We start from the raw sequence: 19,374 nt of genomic DNA, 5'->3' as shown, positions 1-19,374 counted from the left end.
GTTTAGTACAGGGTCTTCAGGGTCTCACTACACAGATCAGCCTCGTAGTGAACGTCCTGTTTTCAGCTTCCTAAGCATTACAGGCGCACATCACCTTTTTCAGTCTCAGTGTGCGCTGGGGGCGAGGCCAGCATGGCAAGCAGGGGATCAAACCCTGGTCCCTGAGTCTGCCTAAGCAGGCCCTTTAATCCAATGAGCTATCTGGCCGGCCCTGATGATACATATTTTAAGAAAACCACTGAAGTTTATAATCAAAATGTTGACACAAGTGGACCCAAAGGGACACTGCCTAACCATTCCTCTGATGTCCCTGTGGTAGGTCCACTTTGATTTTTCTCAGGTGCAAATATAACATTAAGAACATTTTGGTCAGAAATCTGGGCTACTTTTAGTTAATCTTGGGCTTTGCTTTTCACAGGCCCAGGCATTACCAAATCATGAACAAAATCTTGGGAATTTGGCTGAAAGGTCCCCACATTCTCTGTGCATGAATGGGATCATTTAGATCAGCCCTGAAAGTGAAGCAGAATTTGTTATATTCTTATGAAGTTGAGTGAGATATTTGGATGTGAAGTGCAAAAGTCAGGCTGGATCTGGGGGTCAGGAGACCAGTGTAGGGATTTAGAAAGTAACTCTCTACCACGATGTATAAAAACGAAAACAAATTTCCAGTATAATGTCATCAGGCCAGAAACCTATGTAATATATCACCTGCAAGTAGAGTTGATTAGGAGGCACAACTTAAATGCCCCATGATAGAATCTGAAATAAAATTTTACTGTTAAGTACTTGAAGGGAGAAGTGAACATTTATACTATATGTTTTTCATAATTCATCATAGAAATTACAGCTAATTGGATACCAAAACTGTCAAATTAAATGAGAACTTGAAGCTTTTCAAACCTTTTATGCCTGGATATACTGTCAGTGTTTATGGATGGTTCATGTGGGCTCTTAGAGAATGGGCTATATAGACTTCTCAAAGCAAGCTTGTTAAGTATGTTGCTCAACTCTTCTATAGCCTAATATCCTGCCTGGTCCATCAGTAACTGCAAAGGATGTATGATCTCCTTCTGTGAGGATAGATTTTTCAATATCTTTTCATTGTTCTGGAAAATTATACCCTATATATCTGGCATTGCTCAGTGAATATAAAGAAAGTTTTCTTACACGTCTTCCTGGCAAAAATGAATCATACATCACTGTGTAACGTTCTTGCTTTTTAATCTAACATAGCTGCGTTCTTTTATCAATCATTTGCCTAACAAATTTATTTATTCACTTTCAATCTTTCTGTCATTATATTCTAGGTTTGTCACTTACAAATTACATATACGTATATATTGGTGTGCTTACATCTAGTCCAGTAAGCATTACCTTTTAACTAGCAATGACTGTAATCACATACGTTCTTAGCATCTTATTTTGCACTCTCTTTCTCTGTATTTCTCTTGTTTTCTTTATGAAGGTATTCTAGCTAGTAAATGAGCTCAGTGGAATAAGCACTTCCCTGGCAGGCACAGGCACAAGGGCCTGAGTTCAATCCCCGGTTCCGCAAAAAAAAAAAAAAAAAGCTAGTAAATGAATGATAGGATTATGTTATTTTATAAATTTTTTGAATCAGTGAGTTAAGGGAGTGATTGCAGTGGCTGTTATAGCACACAAAAAAAAAATATATATATATATATATATAATGTACCTCTTGGTGGAAATACACAACATCTGAGCTGAGGAGATAGCTCAGTGGTTTAAGGGCCTGCCTAGCAAGGACAAGGACCCAGGTTCAATCCCTGGTACCACATGCCATGCCAGCCCTGCCCTGGGCACATTGAGCCAGGCACTGAGACCAGGCATGGTGGTGCATGCCTGTAATCCCAGCACTGGGGAGGCTGAGACAGGAGGATCACTATGAGTCTGAGCTGTATAGCAAGCCCCTCTACCAAATAAACAAATAAATAAAATACTAGGAAAAAAATGAAAACAGACTATGCTATACCTTAGGGAGTTATTAGTAATTTATCATAAGGTAGTAATTGTATCACAGGTCTGTATGAGTTGTCTGGTTTTTTGGGGGGGTGAGATAAGAGAATATTTCATTATGTTGATAAGGCTGGCCACCAAACTCTGGGCTGAACTGATCCTTTTGTCTCAGCCTCTCAAGTAGCTAGTACATACTTCAAACACACAACCACACCTGGCCAGTATGAATTTAAGTCATTAATGTCTTGAGAAGATGCAGTAATATCTATAGAGGAAATAAAACGATGTCAGGATTTTTCTTAAAACTAACTAGGGATATATAAATTATACTTAAGTTAAAACAGTAACTACAGGACCGGCCTGACAGCTCAGTGGACTAAAGTGCCTGGTTAAGCAGAGCACAGCTCAGTGGCCAGGGTTCAATCCCTGGTGTGCCATGCAAGTACTAGATACTTACAAATCCATCTTGATCAAAAAACTACCATAAAATTTTACAAGTCAGTGAGATTCATTTATGTGGTTAACCAATAACACTTTATTTTCCCATTATTTTGTTTCAAAGAACAAAGTCCTATTTATAGAACTAAGATATTTTCATATATAATCATTACATATGGTCATACAATCATTGATTGTCATCAAAGTGAAGAGAATCACGAAGAATTTGTTATGAAAAGGAGAACTAGGCAGGGGAGGGGCAAGAAAGTAAGGGAAAGGGAAAAGTAATTTATTACATGAATTATTTTTTATTGAGTCCAGTGAGAGTAGTCCTGAATTTATTTTTCCTTTGGAAAGATGGAGATTAAGATGAGCAACTAACTCTGAGGTCTTTGGCCCAAGAAGGAGCAGGTGAGGCATAGCCCGCCTTCTCAGCTGCGGAATGCTTCTGGAAAGGATGCTGAAGAACTTGCTGAAGAAGACGGACCTAGCACAACATGATGAGCAGGTAAATACAGGCTTTTCTACCCACAACACTAATTTTCTAAATTAGTAGATTTCTAAAGCAACAAAGTAAATTTCAAATGTGTTTTAAAATATTCATACATTTTATTTTATTAAAACTTCAACTACAGTTGTCCCTGAGAAGTTCTATTATTCCATGGGAAGATCTTTTTAAAAATACCAAATAAATAAATAAATAAATAAAAAATACCACTTCAGACTAAACTAAGAGTGGATATGCTGTGTCATGAATACTACAAATATATCCCCCAGTAATTTCAACATTGATTCCTTGTCAGAATTTAGAGAATCATAATTTTCTAAAATATTTACAAAAATAAAAGAATGTGAATGATTTACAATCTCTTTGACTCAAGGCATGGATTCTAGCTCATGTGGCTTACTCATGGGCAATACTGCCCCATGGTAATAAACTGAAGCAACAAAGAACACATGCCCATCAACAGTAAGTCTATGAATAAAATGTTTTGGGGTTGTTGGTTTTTTTTTTTGTTTTGTTTTGTTTTGTTTTTTGTACTTTCATGACTACCTTGGCTATGATGAAGGAAATGCCTAATTCTAATAAAAAGACATAGGCAATGATCTATATTAAGAAAGTGAGGCCAAGAGCTCAAATAGAATGCCTTACTCTATCACTAATTTTTAAATAAGATCACATCATGGGAAATATAATGCCTGTAGCACAAGTTTGGGAACTTCTCCCTGGGTAGTTCCTAGTCATACCCCTCTCCTGAAGCTAGTTGCCCACCTATCAATTTTACCTAGTTTCAAAACACCTCATTTTGCATTGAGCAGATTCCCAAGAAACATTTTATGAGGAAAACACTTATCATAGGTATAAAGGGTTCATGCATAAAAACTTAACAAAATCTTTCTCCGTATGAGACTTTGACCTTTATCTAACTTTCCAGCACAGGCCCCCTCGCAACGTGATAAGGTGGTGTGTAATAATATCACCATGTACTTATTGCCTCAGGGTGACAACAGCCCTTTGACCAGGAGAACTGGAAATGCCCGGTATAAGGCTTTGGGTGTGGTGACAGCAGGGATAGTTTCTTGTAGGAACTTTGGAAACTTTGTTCATGGAGCTTTTACAATAGACAGTTTCTGTGGACCATAAGGCTTCCACATTGGGACTTTCCAGTGTGGCTCTCCTCTCCCTGTGCCAAACTTCACTGCTGGCTTACTGCTGGCATGGAATGCTACAAGAACTCCTGCGAATGGAGAAGCAGACACTGCTATCTTATAAGACATGCACTGGTCTACTTTCTCTCTGTTGCCTGGAGCCAGGAATGGCTGATGGTAGTCATATGGAGTTGGGGAGTATAGCTCAGGGATACAGCACTTGCCTAGCAAGTGCGAGAACTTGCTAGTAGAAAAGTCTTAGGAATCTGAGTTTACCTAAACCTAAAAATCTCCTAATACTGCACCCGGCCTGCAATGAATCATTACTCATACAGGATTTGGAGGAAGGGAAGGAATAAAGGCTAGGGTAGGAAGAAGAAACAGATCAACAAAACAACTTATAAAACTCCAGCTCAGACGAATGCAATGACAAATTTTTCCTTAATGCCATAAAAAAATGACATTTAAAAATATTTCCATTTTCTAAAATGAAAACCTAAAATTGTCAGGGTAGGGGGCCCAGCCCTAGCTCAGTTCTTTAAGTGGCTGCTTCCACAATGCTGGCAGCCTCAGTTTGCTGTAGTTCGATCCCCACAACACTCCAGCCATGCAAAAGTGCCCTGAAGGCATTCAAGGAGAAAAAAAAAAAAAAAAAAGTCCTTAAAATTGTCAGGGTAGTTAACATGCTGAAATAAAAAGTTAACGCAAGCTCCAAATAGAAATGGCAAAAATAGTTGCAGTCACACGCCAGTGCTGATGAGTCGGTAGGGCCTCTGAGGCATGCTGCGATGAAGACGAAGCTGAGGCTGTGAGGAAATTACAAAAGAAAAAGCAAATTCCAGTGCAAAACCAAACTTTTTTTTTTTTTCTTTTTGGAGACAAGCTACTTTTCTGAACTTTTTCATGCTGAGAACATAAAAACACCCTGTCCTCTCCTCAGTCCACACAAAGCAACAGACTATGCAGGTCCTGGTCCATGAGGTCAGGGCCCACTTTCCTCTCCAAGGAAAGGGAGAGCGCAGAAACTTTCTGGAAGCAATGAAGTGAGCTGTGCCTGTCCATTTCCTCATCTTATTTCCTTTCCCTTCTGTTTCTGACTTTACAAGACTTTAACATACCTGTACGTGGGAAGGTGATTTGAAGTAACTGAGGGCCCTTCATCTCCATGGAGCTAGTTTTGAATAAAGCATCTTCCTTTTCACCAAATATAAATGGCCGACTTTGTTGCAGCCAGTAGTAACAAATGGGCCTTTGTACGCACACAAGTGGCAGAAAAGTTTTGGTGAATCGGCTAGAAGTGCCTGCAAGGCAGTGGTCTCTGAGGTCCTACTGGGCAGGCAATCTGGAAAAGAAACTGGCTACTTCTGGCCTCCTGAACCCATGGCCCGGACTCTAGAAACAGTCCAGTAGCCAGGACACTTGCATCCTAGGAACTTTCTGTTCTTTCCTGTGCATGGCATCAGCTGCCTATAAACACTCCTGTTGGTGAAAGGAAAAACGCTGTTTGGGGAACTGATAGGCTCTGTCTGGTTTCACTCTGGAAAGTTCCCCCATCTGATTGGGCATTCAGACATTCTCCTAGGTTCCTCAGCTGTGCCATCTGGGAAGAGGTAAGTATCTTCACCATTTGGATCTCTCATAGATCATTTTGGGTTACTGACCGATGTGAGAAGAGACTGAATGGTAGAAAAAAAACAGTCCAGGTCTTTCTTTGGTTTGTTCGGAGTTCTCATTTGGTTTGTTTTGACTTAACTTGTCTGGGTTTCTCTTATTTTTCTCTTTTGATAACCATCTAGAATATCTAGGTTGGGCAACAAGGTTTCTATACCCTCTAGAAACCATGTACTAACTGGACCCGTTATACACAGGATTCCACGATGAGGGAGCCACTGGAGCTGTGCCTCTTCTACCATATGAAGGCAAGGCCGGAGACAATCTGGCCCCTTCTAAGACCTGACAGAGCACTTAGTGTGGCTGGGGAGCTTCCCATTTCAGGGCAGGCAATGCCCTCTGTGGCAGTATCCACTTGGGGGCTTAGATACATCAGACAGAGATACTGGCATAAGCCTTCCTTCTACTTGTTCTTGGGGTTCCTATGAACCCATCTGGGGCTTGTGGAAGTCATCTCAGAGCTTTCAGGGCCACTCTGAGGCTTCTTTGTGACCCAGTGTGGGAGTTTAAGATTCTTCAACTACGTGAGAAGTCTGAATGGAAAGACTTTAAGAGCCTAGAAACACTGAGGTGCTCTGGAGATCTCTGCTGCAACTTGCTGAGGAATGGAAAAACACTTGTGCCACCTTGTAGCTCCCTACAGAAGTCTTGGTTACCTTTGACTTATAAAAGAGAATTTTATTGGCATACCACGTGGCCTATGTAGTTGAAAGTACACTTTATTCCCTTCATTTTGACTAAGCATCCTTGGCTCATTCTAAGTTGACTTTTTCAACTATTTGTTAAAACTGTTGGTCTGCTTGTTTCTCTTCTGCTGCAGCCTCCACTCCTCAGCAAGAATGGACAGAGCTGGCCACAGACAGCCTGCTTTGTGTGCTGCTCAGTGGAAGGTACTGTTTCTAAAACAGTTTCTTTTTCCAGTCTAGAGCACTTGGGCAACATAACCAGGAAAGAATGTGTAAACCTATGACCAGATCTGTCTAAAACTTACCACAGTAGGAAATGTCTTAAAACCTGATATAAGAGCCCTTTAAGTTCACAAAAAGCTATTTTACCTTCTGGCAAAAAACCTTCAGGGAACACAAACTCAGATTAAATGAACAGGAAATGTAAGTCTGTCTCCTTTCTATCAAAAATTCTACCTTCAGATAAGCAAATTTAAGGTTAAATAATTGCTCAGCACTGTAAAAGAAATCATGCCAATGTTATAACTTTAAAAGTAAATGATAAATCTACATCTGTGTTTTATGTATAATTGTGCAGATATGTGCTTGTGTTTGTAAATTATTTACATGATAAAACAACAATGTTCACTAATTAAGAAAACATAATCCAAATGTATTTTAGTACACATGACTTAAGCAAAAGTTGCATTTTGCTAAATTAGCCAATCTGGATTGTATTTGGGTATATGGGACCTTAAGTATAACAACTCTTGAGAGATTTTATTTCCTCAGCAAAGAAATGGCTCGAGACAGTGAGCTATGCTTGTCTGATGTCTGATGGATTTTGTTTTTCTTTTTTTTTTTTTTTCTTTGAGGTACCAGAGATTGAACTCAGGACCTAATTAGATGGGTATGTAAATAAAATGCTTGAGATGTTTATAATTAAATTCAACTACAAAAGACATTTGCTAGGTATGAATTCAAATATACTTGCCTCCTAAAATCTTGTAAGTGATGATGTTCTTAGGCCTACTAAACGTATTTCTTAGGTTAATATATGTATATATAATACTCTGTGAAATGAGGTCAAAGGACATCTGATCCTTTAATAAGTTTGAGTTAACTATTCTAAAAGAATGATAAGTATCTAGAAATAGAAACTTTTCAAAGTATAGGTCAACCAGTTTAAAAAATGAGCTGTTAATGATATGTCTTAAGGTGAATGAGACTTGTATTTGGTCATAATTTTGAGATTAAAGTCAGTAGTATATATAAGGAGAACTCAAATAAATAAATACTATCCAGAAAAAAAATTCAACATGTGCGATAGGAAAAGTCTAAGATCTTTTTTCTGAACCTTGCAAGGCTTTTCAGTTTTGTTTTGTTTTGTTTTGTTTTGTTTTGTTTTGTTTTGTTTTGTTTTGTTTTGTTTTTAAAAAAAAAATAGGAACACCGGGGCCAGGGCCAGGGCCAGCATGGTACACCCAGGCACTTTAATCCAATGAGTTATCTGGCCTGAACTATCTGGCCCGAGTTATCTAGCTGGCCCTTTAAAAAACCACTTTTTAAAACACCTAATTATAGCAAGAATTATATGTAAAAAGTTAATAGCTGTAACTTACCTGGTCTGCTAAGGGATTGGTTTATATGGACTAAAACTAACCATTTATTTTGTTTTGTTTTGCTTCTTGAGACAAGAAGCTTCACTACATAGTCCAGGCTGGTTCTGAGCTCACGATATAGCCCAGGTACCCTTGGACTCCTAGCAACCCTCCTGCCACAGCCTCCAGTGGTAGGATTACAGGTGAGCACAATGGTGTCCAGCTCTAATGCTAACAGTTTTAAGACAGGCTAAAAGGAATGCTTGTTTCTCTGTAATAAGCTACCTTTTTAAAAAAATCTAGTCCTTGCTTAAGTTAGATACTCTAAAATATGGGGGTTTTAAAAGCTTATTTTGTTGTTACGGAAAGCCTTGTAAGATTCAGAAAAAAAAAAGATCTTAGTTTTTTCCCACCACGTATATTGAATTTTTGTCTGGATAATTATGCACTGCTCGTATGAACACAGCTGTTTAGTTTGGGAAGGTACTGGTAACCTGTATGTGACTGCATCAGCTTGTAATGATCTAAGTAAGAGTTATGTTGTAAATTTAACTGACATTACAAAATAGAACTTTTGGGGCCTGGGAGATGGCTCAGTAGAATAAGCGCTTCCCTGGCAAGTGCAAGGGCCGGAGTTCAATCCCTGGTTCTGAAAAAAAAAATAGAACTTTCATTTTTTTTCCACTTAGAGAAAAGTGGCTTTTCCAAACTTCTTCAGGCGTAGGGCATAAAACATTACTCCCACATCTCCCCAGCCCAGAAGCAAAATGCAGGTGCTGGCCCAGGAAGTGAGGGTCCAGTTTCCTCTCCCCTGGAAAGGAAGAGAGGGGAGAGCTGGGAGGGATACAGCAAGTCTGGAGACATCTGTTATCTCACTGCCTTCCCTCTCCCCTCTTACCCAACAACCCTATACTTGGCGAATTTCGGCAAAGGAGGCCCCTCCATGTCCTTGGAGCCAGCTGTGAGGAAAGCCTTTTCCTTTCTATGGAATCAGAGGTCTTTCCCTTTGGTCAGCTGAAAACAAATGGATCTGATTGTAAGGACCTGACTGGGAGGTAACAAAAGGGGCTGGATCAGCAAGAAAGCCCAGACGAGGACAGGAAAGTGGCAGCATCGTGAGAATCACATTACCTTCAGTGATTTTCTTCAGGGCTGGCAGTTTAAGCAAAGCCTTGTACAAACATGCTCCAGCCCCAGTCCCTAGCAATTAATTATGAAAGATTTTAGGTGGTGAAGATATGCAGACTAAAATAATAGTACATATGTATCCTCTCTTCAGCTCCTGCAATAAAACATTTCCAGGTCGGCGAGATAGCTCAGCAGACTAAGCACCTGCTTTGGCAGGGGTTCAATCCCTGTCCCGCATGCCTTGCTGGCCCTGCCCCTGGGTGCCCTGAGCTGGGATCGAGTCCAGCCATGGTGGTACATGTCTGTAATCCCAGCATAGGGCAGGTTGAAAACAGGAGGATCACTATGAGTCCGAGCTGCATAGTGAGACCATGTACCAAATACATAAATGAAAATAAAAAACAAAAAACATTTCCAATATGGTTGAAATCCCATTGCATGGTACTTATGATTTGGGATGGCTTTTATTACTGCATTTAAATAGCAACACACAGTATGAATTTCTTTCCCATCTGCTTGTTTTACTTATATGTGAAATGTATCCATGCTGATACATGTACCTATAGTCTGTGTTCATTAATGTCAAAATTAATCTAAAATGGGTGGCAGAAGTTTTCAATTCTAGCCTGGTAGAAGCAAATGCCAATCACTGGGGAGCTACACCCTCAAATCAGGCCTTACTGGACTTCAGAAAGAGACTAAAACCAAAAATGCCAAAACACAAACAATAAGTAGCAGACTCTGACAGAGTCAAACACTAAAACACTCAATACATTTATGAGTATTTAATTTTTTTTCTCTATTTTAAGGAAGGGATAACAGGGTCCTCAGGGTTGCACTACTAGATCAGACTCGTAGTGATCCATATGTTTACAGCCTCCCAAGTGTTGGGATTACAGGCATGCGCCACCAGGCCCAGTGTCAACGTCTCAGCAACCCCAGGGTTGGGGCTGGCACAGCAGGCCCAGGAATAGAACCCCCGGGCCCTGCGCCGGCTTGCAGGTGGTTTAATCCGCTGAGCTATTTGGCCAGCCTTTATTTATGAGTATTTAAAATAAAAATAAATACCTAAAAACTTAAACACATGAAAAAATTAGGAGATAATATGAGGAAATGATTCACTGATAAATGAATACACGTAGGACAGGCAGAGAGAAATCTGCCAAGTTGGTTTTGGCAGTAGTTGAACAAGTTTATGAATAAAATACATGTTCTTAAGTTATGATACACTGAAAATAAAAATAAACCACTTCACCTCTGAAAAATCATTCCTTTCTGCTTTCCGTATGGCAGACTCAGCCATCCAGTTCTTCAGCACGAGGGTTAACAGCTGAAAGCAGGGAGGGACACCTTAGCACAGCAAGTTACTGGCTCAGCACAGACCAGATGAAATCACCAATGAAGCTAGTTAACCTTTAAGACGGCCAGAAATATCACTGTAAGCCAACTTTAAATGTTCATAAACAATACTGAATATTTATAATGATACTACAAAAAGTTTTGAACATTATTTGTATCACTATATCCATTTTAGCCTCATAATTAACTTGGGTTTTTTTTTTTCATCATTTTTGCTTTATTAAGCACTTCATACAGCATGAAGAAAGTAGGTAATTCATCTGAATTAGCCCCAGATGCCAGTGTGGAGGGAAGAAGAAAATGGTGCCTTCAGGCCCCTCAGATAGCTCAGCAGATCAATGTCCTGCTGAGGCAGGTGCGGAACCTGGGTTCAATCCCTGGCGTGCTATGCCGGCCCCACACCAGGGGTGCACTGAGATTGAGACTGAGACTGGGTATGAAAAGAAAAGAAAATGGCGCCTTCACCATTTGTGAGCCCGGACAAAGACTGGCTCAGAGCTGCTGCCCAGGAGCAGACTGGCATGGGCACTGTCGAAACTGATTATACATGTGTGTCTTTAACAATGATACACATTTTTTTCTTTTTATACAAGTGGTGGCATAATAGTTGTCCACTTTGAACAGTTCCAGCAACTCTTATTGAGATGTGCCTTTTCTGAGATCATTTAGGAACTGAATAAGGAAGAGATACGCCTTCCCACTGGCCCAAGAGAAATTCTGAAAAAATCAGTGACATGATTCTCAGCAGTACTTTCCATGTTACTAAAATGAGGAGAACATGTTTGTTCCATTTCAATGTAGTTTTAAAAATCAGCCGGCATGGCCAGCAAGATAGCTCATCAGACTAAAGCGCCTGTTTAGGCAAGCGCAGGGACTATGGTTTGATCCCCGAGGGCGGGCTGAGCTGGCCAGAGTCTGGGCATAGTAGCGGACATCTGTAATCCCAGCACTGGGAAGGCTGAAAGCAGAAGGATCACCACGAGTCTGAGCTGCACAGTGAGACCCTGCAACAACCAAAAACATTAAAAAAAAAAAAAAAATCTGCCAGCATAATAATCTAAAGGGTCTTATGACTTACTCATTCTACTCCTCTAGGAATACAGTCTAAGGAAACAACTTTAAACATGAAAAGCATTATTTGTATTAGGGAAAAACTGGAAACAACATATAATGGGAAAATGGTCAAGTAAAACATTATGTATAATGACTGGGGTTAGCTCAATGGTAGATCACTTGCCTGACGTGGACAAAGCCCTGAGTGCAAGTCCCAGAGTGCACACATGCGCGCACATGCTCTGTGTGAATGAAAGCACAAAACTCATATTCCATATGAATCAAATTGCAAAAATAAGTTTAATTTATTTTTAGTAAAAAAGATTTGAATTATATTATAAGGACTAGGAATGCTGAGTTTAATCACAGCATCATAAGAAAAAAAGGAAACAAGGAAAATTATGCCATAGTATGGTTACTGCTACATTTTCTCCTGATGAAAACATACAGGAAAGAGAGAGACTGGATGTCAATGTGTCAAAATGTAAACAGCAATTTTACTTGATGATGGGATGTGGGGAATCTTCTTTTCTTTTTGAATGATTACACTGCAATTTTTTTTTTTTTTTTTTTTTTTTTTTTTTTTTTTTGTGGAACCAGGGATTGAACTCAGGCCCTTGTGCTACCAGGCAAGTGCTTATTCTACTGAGCCATCTCCCCAGCCCCGCAATTTTTTTTTTTACTTTAGTTTATTTTTATGTATTTTGTACAGGGTCTTACTGTGCAGCTCAAACTTGTAGTGATCCTCCTGTTTTCAGCCTCCCCAGCACTGAATTACAGGGGTGCACCACCACACCTGGGTTTTGGTGGTCAGTTCAGCACACCTGGGCACGGGGCCAGTGCAGCATGAGGTGCCAGGGATCAATCCCCCAATCCCTGCACTTATCTAAGCAGGCACCTAGTCCACTGAGCTATCTTAACAGCCCTATATTGCAAAATTTTAGACAATTCATCTTAAAAACTCCATTAAAATAAAACACATATACAAAAAAGTAGACATGCAGTCTTTATACAGTTCCTGCTCCAGTGGGAACTGCAGGCTCAGGCTTCATTCAAATATACCTTTTCAAGTTGGTACACATTGTTACATAAATCTGTGAAGTTTTTATATGGTTCTATTTTACAGATCAGTTAGCAATAATATATAGAAGAGTACTTTGAAAAAACATAAGTGAACTCTCATTACGAACTCAATATACCATTGTGATTGTTGTTGCTGTTTTGGGTTTGTTTTTTTGTTTGCTTTTTCCAGTAATGGGGATCCGGCCCAGGCATATCTAGCACATTTCCAGCTCCTTTTATTTTTTATTTTGAGAAAGGTCTCACTAAGCTGCTCAGCCTAGCCTCAACACTGCAATCCTCCCACCTCAGCCTCCCGATTACTGCACTGCTCATGACACTGAACCGGGCTGCACACTTGCTCCTGATGCAAGTCCTGAGGCAGAAGTACTCAAGAGACTTAGTCTTTCTGCTCTAATTTCCTTGATCTCACTAGAGTCTACATTACAAGCAGAAATAACTTCCACTTTTTCCTTCTCCAATCCAAGTGTTACATGGCAGACTGAAAACCAGTACACAAACTGATTTCTTTATACATGCTATCATTTACTAGAGGTACATTATAGCCCGATGACTGCAATAAGATACTTGTATATATATTAGTGTTCATCTTCACAAAATTCTTGTAAAATATCCCCATCTCAATACAGCTAAGGAGAAATAAAATACTTCTCAGATTATCCAACTAAAAAGTGGCAGAGAAAAACTCCACCTGCCACAGTCTCAAACCCGTGTTCCTTTAACCACACCCCAGGCCGCTCTCCTTGCCTCTCCACCATCTTTGTAAGCAGCATTATTTTCCTGAGTATGCAAAGTGACCAGGAGTGGAGCTATATTTTCGTTTTTATTTTTTGCAGTACCGGGGATTGAACTCAGGACCTTGCACTTGCCAGGCAACAGCTTATTCTACTGAGCCATCTCCCTGGCCCCAGGCTATGATATGTTACCTTTTTAAGAGCCATGTACTGAAATTAGGAAGCTCATATATGAGCCTTCAACTCAACTAAAATACTCACTTAGACTTGGTATTGTTTGAAAACAAAACACACAAAACTTAGTACTCATAAGTAATTACTTTGGGTTTTCAATACATATTGCTTTTATATGAGAATCCTTAAAGTCAAGAAAATCAAAAGGATTACTCACATATCATTCTTTTTCTTCTTTTAGAATCTGAATCATTGATGTTACTAAAAATGAATAAAACAGGACAAAATTAATCACTATGTCCCCAAATTATATACATTTTTCCCACCACAGGAAGTTATTCAACAAGAAAAATGATTAAAAATTCAAATATCACATTGAATCAGTATTTGAAAGGCAAATAGGAAAGGAAAATGAAATGACCTATTGTTTTTATATTAGTACTGTCATTAAACAATGTATAAAATGCTATCTTGTTTAGTTATTTTAAGCAATATCAAGCTTTCTTTCATTTTAACCAATTTTGTAAAAAAAAAAATTTATCTTAAACATAGTTCTGTGAACATGTTTAACTTTTTTTTGACTCCTTCTCAGGGTCCCCTTTATAAAGAGCCCTCAGATACCATTAAACTATTTCAGCACACTCTGTGGTTCCCTTCTCCCGTCAACTGCCAACATCTACAACTCCTTCATGGTGCTTGCTTCTAACTCATTGTGAGCCATGAAACAGAGTAACTTTTCATAACTATACAACACTGGACAACAATAGACACTGGAGGAAGCTAAGCACAGAGCTCCCACCCCTAAAGGGGTGGGTGCAGGCGCATGCTTTCTGCACAGGTGAGCTCTTACCCAGATGTTTCTGCCAGAGCCCAGCAGCCAAGGGTACAAAGGAAATGCTGGGCAGGGGAAGGAAGAGGGGAACCTGCTAGTCATAAAATAACACATCACATACATTTCTGAAGTGATCAGATGACTTTACCTCTTTAGTCTTGAAAGGTACTTGGACACCCAGGTAGGAAAGAGTTCATGCTTTGAAACTGTCTTTAATGCCCAGAATTGCTAGATGAAATATAGCAATATACTGATTATTACATTAATATTTGCTCAAGTTAATTTCATGTTTCTTCATATGCTTTATCAAAGAATTTACCAAGTCTTTTATGCAGAATGCTATTTCAGGTAGAAGTAGCACAAAAAGAAATAATTTCTTTTTCTTTCCATTTCATTCAACTCTAGAATTTTAATTCATAGAAGTTCATATAACAGCATGATTTAAGAGGGGAAAAATGTGCAAAGTTCTTGCAAAGAGATAATCACATTATCAAAACCCTTCTTTTCTATAACTCCCTTAATATAATTTTTATTTTTATTTCTCTATTTTGGCCTTGTACCAGGAATTGAACACAGGAACTTGCACTTGCCAGGCAGGAATATCTAGGGAGTTAGTGAGTTGAAAGGGTTTCATATACAAAAGACACACAAATTACTTAAATGGCTGGGTGTGGCAGTGCACACCTATAATCAATCCCAGCATTCAGGAGGCTGAGGCAGCAGAGACACAGGTTTGAGGTCATCCTGAATACATAGGGAGACGTTGTCTCAAAAAAAAAAAAAAAAAATTAAAGTGATTAAGAGTACAGCCAGATGTGGCGTACTCCTGTAATCCAGCACCAGGAGGCTGAGGCAGGAGGATCACTGTGAGTTTGAGGCCAGCCTGGGCTGCACAATGAGCTCAAGGCCAGCTTTACTACATGGGAAGACACTGTCCAAAAAAAAAAATCAATGTGCTCTCTCACTTAAGTTTTCCCACCTTAACACTCCAAGAGGTTGAGAAAGGAGGACCTCAAGTTTGAGCTCACCCTGAGCAATTCAGCTACTTAACAAGATCCTTTCTCCAAATTAAAAAAAAAAAAAAAAGTAAAATAGGAGGCTGGGATATATCTTGTATGAAGGCCTGGATACAATTCCTAGTACTGCCAAAAAGAAAAAAAAAAATACAATTTATGGGCTAGCAATGTAGCTTAGTGGCAGAGGAACATTTGCCTAGCATGTTTGAGGCCTTGGGTTTAATTCTCAGCACAGGAAGAAAAAAAAAAAAGCAAGAACAATAGTTTCCTTTACAATTAGTATGATCTATACCCACCATACCAATAATCACTGTGCTTCTTTTTCGAACAACACTGCTTCAATTCTCATCTCCTACACTGAAAACAACCATTTCTGTTCTATAGTTGTAAATCTAATGGTAGGAGACGGATACATCTCAGTGGTACAGTTTCCACCATGGCGTCCTTGCCTTTCAGCCCTGCAAGGACTCTGCCAGGCTCAGACAGGGCAGAAATGAAGTGAGCCCCCCACCCCCACCTGTCTCCCTATACCACGCCGACCACAGAGGAAGTGACAGGAGGCATTATTACTCCTTGCTTCAAAGAAGCACCCCTGCCCCAAGACACTGAGGAACTCAACTTTCCCTGCTTCTCTTCCCTATGTGAAAACAAGGACTGATTTTTAGGAAAATAATGGGGCTTTATGGGGTCAATGAACTAAGATGGAACTAACAAAGATAAAATTCATTATATACACAGGTCTCAGTGAAAAAGCATTGGTCAGCGAGCAAATTTAGTTCTGGTTCTGACTTCACAATACCTTGCTATGCAATCTGTCAATTCATCCAACATCTCTTTTTCTCATAATTTCTAATAACTCTTGGATTCTGCAAGTGCTTCTATGAAAAAATCACTTTAATATTCACCAGAACTTTTTCCTAGTACTGAGGATTAAACCCAGGGCCTCACACATGCTAGACAAGTGTCATGATATGTAATGAAGAAATTTAAATTTTAAAAAATTGGGCCCAGGGATATAGCTCAGCAGCCTAAGCACCTACTTGGCAAGTGCAAGGATCCAGGTTCAATCCCTGGTACCACATGCCATGCTGGCCCTGGAGTACACTTTGCCAACCACAAAAACTGGGCATGGTGGCCATGTCTGCAATTCCAGTGCTGGGGAAGCTGAGACAGGAGGATCACTATGAGTCTGAGCTGTGTAGCGAGACAATATACCAATAAATAAATACATAAGTTTTATTTTTAACTTAAAAACTTATTTATTTATTTTTTCTTTTGCAGAACTGGGGATTGAACTCAGGCCCTTGAGCTTGCCAGGGAAGCCTTTATTCCACTGAGCCATCTCCCTGGCCCCAATAAATTTTAAAAATGTCATAGCTAGGCACAGTGACACACACCTGGAATCCCAGCACTCAGGAAGCTGAGGCAGCAAGACTGTGGTGAGTTGGAAGCCAGCCTGGGCTACTAAGTGAGTTCAAGGCCAGCCTGATCTGCATAATGACACCTTGTCTCAGAAAGACCAAAAAAAAAAAGTGTTTGCAAACTAGAAAACTGAGGCCCTATAAATAGAGCTATTCTTTGTTTAATGCGTGAGTTCCACTCTAGCAACTAGACCGTTAAATGAATTGGTCACTAATGAGGAACTGCATACAGTATGTGCATTACACATTCTTCATTCAGAATGAAGAAATGGTCAAAGGAAACTCCAACTTGATGACTCTTATTTGCATAACTCATGCAGTACTGTGATATATAATAAACATAGAAGTATAGTATTGTACTATACAGTGCAATTAGCAAAAGTTACAGTACTGCATAAACTAGGTGTAATAGACAAAAAAGATTATTGCTCTATAAATAAGATGCACAGACCTGTACCAAAAAAAGAAGACAGGTCATAAGTTAAAGCAGCAGAGTAGAGGTCCAAATAGTTGTTAACCAGGTAGGTCACTAAACAAAGAATATCTATAAATTGTACTGAAGTTCTATAGTAAGTAGGAGTTTCTGGAGAGAACCATATTATTCAGAAAATATAATATATCAGCAGTTAAATAAAAAGGAAACACATTATTTTTCACTACATTGTTATAAAAATCTTTATTTTTATTTTTGTAACACATTCTTAACAATGACTCAAGTTCAGCCACTTTTGAAATATTTTGGCAGGGTTTTTAAAAGTGAAATATTAATTTATGAAACAATCCAGCATTTCTACTTGTAGTCTACCCAAGAGAACTGAAGCAATGTGTCCACACAAAAACTTAGATGAATCTTCACAGCAGCATGTGTGCCTAATAGCCAAGAAAAGCGAACAACCCAGATGTCCTAACTGGTAAATAAATGGACAAGCAAAATGTGCGTAGTCCCACATGGCTGCTGTCACTCACACGGAGGTCAGAGCTGTTAGGACACAGCAGGGGGGAACTCAGCAATGTGCCAAGGGAAGCAATGAATACTGCATGGCCCCAAGTATATGAAGCGCCCACAAACGAAAACCCACAGATAGAAAGTGGCTGAGCAGTTATGTGGTGCTCGGAGTGGAAACAGCTTTTTTTTTTTTCTTTTCTTTCTTCCTTTTTCTTTTTTTTTTTTTAGGGGGGGGCAGTTATTTTATTTTTCTTTTGTTATTTGTATACGTTTGAAGTCCATAATGAACACCTTCATCATGGTAACTGGTGCAGGAATTAAGCAAGCCTTAATTCCTTTTCAGGCTCCTTTGCCTCCCTTCCCACCTCCTCAACATCTCTTGGTCTCTGTAAATGGGCACAAGGGGTCTTTCTAGAGTGACAGAATTCTTCTAAAACTGAATTGTGAAACGCAACAAATCCAGTGATTATCTTAAAAGCTTAAACTGTACACTTAAACAAGTGGGATGCTGTGATAGGCCATGTATACATACATACACATGTCAAAGAAAACTGAATTAAGAAAAAAAAATGTCACAAGTTAATACCTGAGGAATGTTGAGCTGCAGTAACTGGCTCTCAGTTATCTCACTAAGCTGCCGAAACGTCATTGTAAAATCGGCTTCTGTCTCGCCCATGAGCTAATAAAAGCAATGTATTTATCAATCAAAATTCTTTACAAAGTGAAGAGTAATTCAAATGTTAATCAGGAAAGAATATTATAAACTCACATGTAAGAGAAATGCAACTAACTCGTCATCCTCCTCCTCTTCTCCAAGTAATCCTAACTTGGCTTTGAACAATTTTCTAAATCTAAAAGGAGAAATATCAATTCAATTTGTTACTAAAATTCTCCCTGTTTTAAGAACTACACTCAAACTAACCACGATACTTCAACATCCATATTTAAAACTAACAAACCTTGTATAATAAAGATCAGGGTACTCGCCAAGAATCTGAGCAGCACTAGGGGAATAAAAAGAAAAGATAGTTAAACTTTAATTAAAAATTAATAGTATTGAATTATTTTTTAAGAATAGAAAACCTTCCCATCTTAAATAACAGAGACTGCATGTTATTAATTCTAGCTTTTAGTTCCAAACTTTAAAATCATTTTTAGGGCCAGCCAAATAGCTCATTTCTACCCAAGAGAAATGGAGGAATGTGTCCACACAAAAACTTAGATGAATATTAAATTGCCTGCTTAGGCAGATGCAGGGGCCAGGGGTTCGATCCCCAGCTTGATGTGCCAGCCCCGCCCCAGGGGCATGCTGAGTTGTGCTGGGCATGGTGGCACACACCTGTAATCCTAGCACTTGGGAAGCCATAAACAGGAGAATCTGAGTCCAATCTATGCAGTCAGAGCCTTTAGATCCTGTACTATATACAAAAAAAGAAATCATTTTTAAATAAACCATCTATCTTTTCACATTCTAAAGTATCTTTTAAATTATACAAAACAATGTATTCTGAAGCCCCACGCCCTTTCTGCCTCTAATTCTTCCCCTGGGGTATTTGGTTACTGCCACTGTGGCCTTCCTACTTCTCCTTGAATACACCACACCCCTCCATCTCAGGGCCTTACACA

General features: G+C 39.3%; 1 protein-coding gene across 6 annotated transcripts in view; it reads right to left on the bottom strand.

Annotated features, from left to right (window-relative positions):
* Window positions 1-2,041: 2,041 nt before the first annotated feature.
* Window positions 2,042-19,374, bottom strand: part of LOC101562529 (UPF0061 protein azo1574) — a 55,045-nt gene continuing 37,712 nt past the window's right edge. For 3 of the 6 annotated variants that reach the window (XM_023701967.1, XM_023701970.1, XM_023701965.1), the window contains 7 exons: window positions 18,708-18,752; window positions 18,518-18,599; window positions 18,335-18,427; window positions 14,514-14,593; window positions 13,751-13,794; window positions 10,389-10,463; window positions 2,500-2,905 (listed from right to left, as the gene is read on the bottom strand). In XM_023701967.1, coding sequence (XP_023557735.1) covers window positions 10,429-10,463; window positions 13,751-13,794; window positions 14,514-14,593; window positions 18,335-18,427; window positions 18,518-18,599; window positions 18,708-18,752 — 379 coding nt within the window. In that variant the 3' untranslated portion in view covers window positions 2,500-2,905; window positions 10,389-10,428. The other 3 variants (XM_023701966.1, XM_023701969.1, XM_023701968.1) reach the window with 3 other exon arrangements.

Source organism: Octodon degus, unplaced genomic scaffold, assembly GCF_000260255.1.
Source record: "Octodon degus isolate 3935 unplaced genomic scaffold, OctDeg1.0 scaffold00145, whole genome shotgun sequence".
NCBI classification, from domain to species: domain Eukaryota; kingdom Metazoa; phylum Chordata; class Mammalia; order Rodentia; family Octodontidae; genus Octodon; species Octodon degus.
The sequence above is the reverse complement of the archived record's forward strand: the minus strand, read 5'-3'. Positions and strand labels throughout refer to the sequence as shown.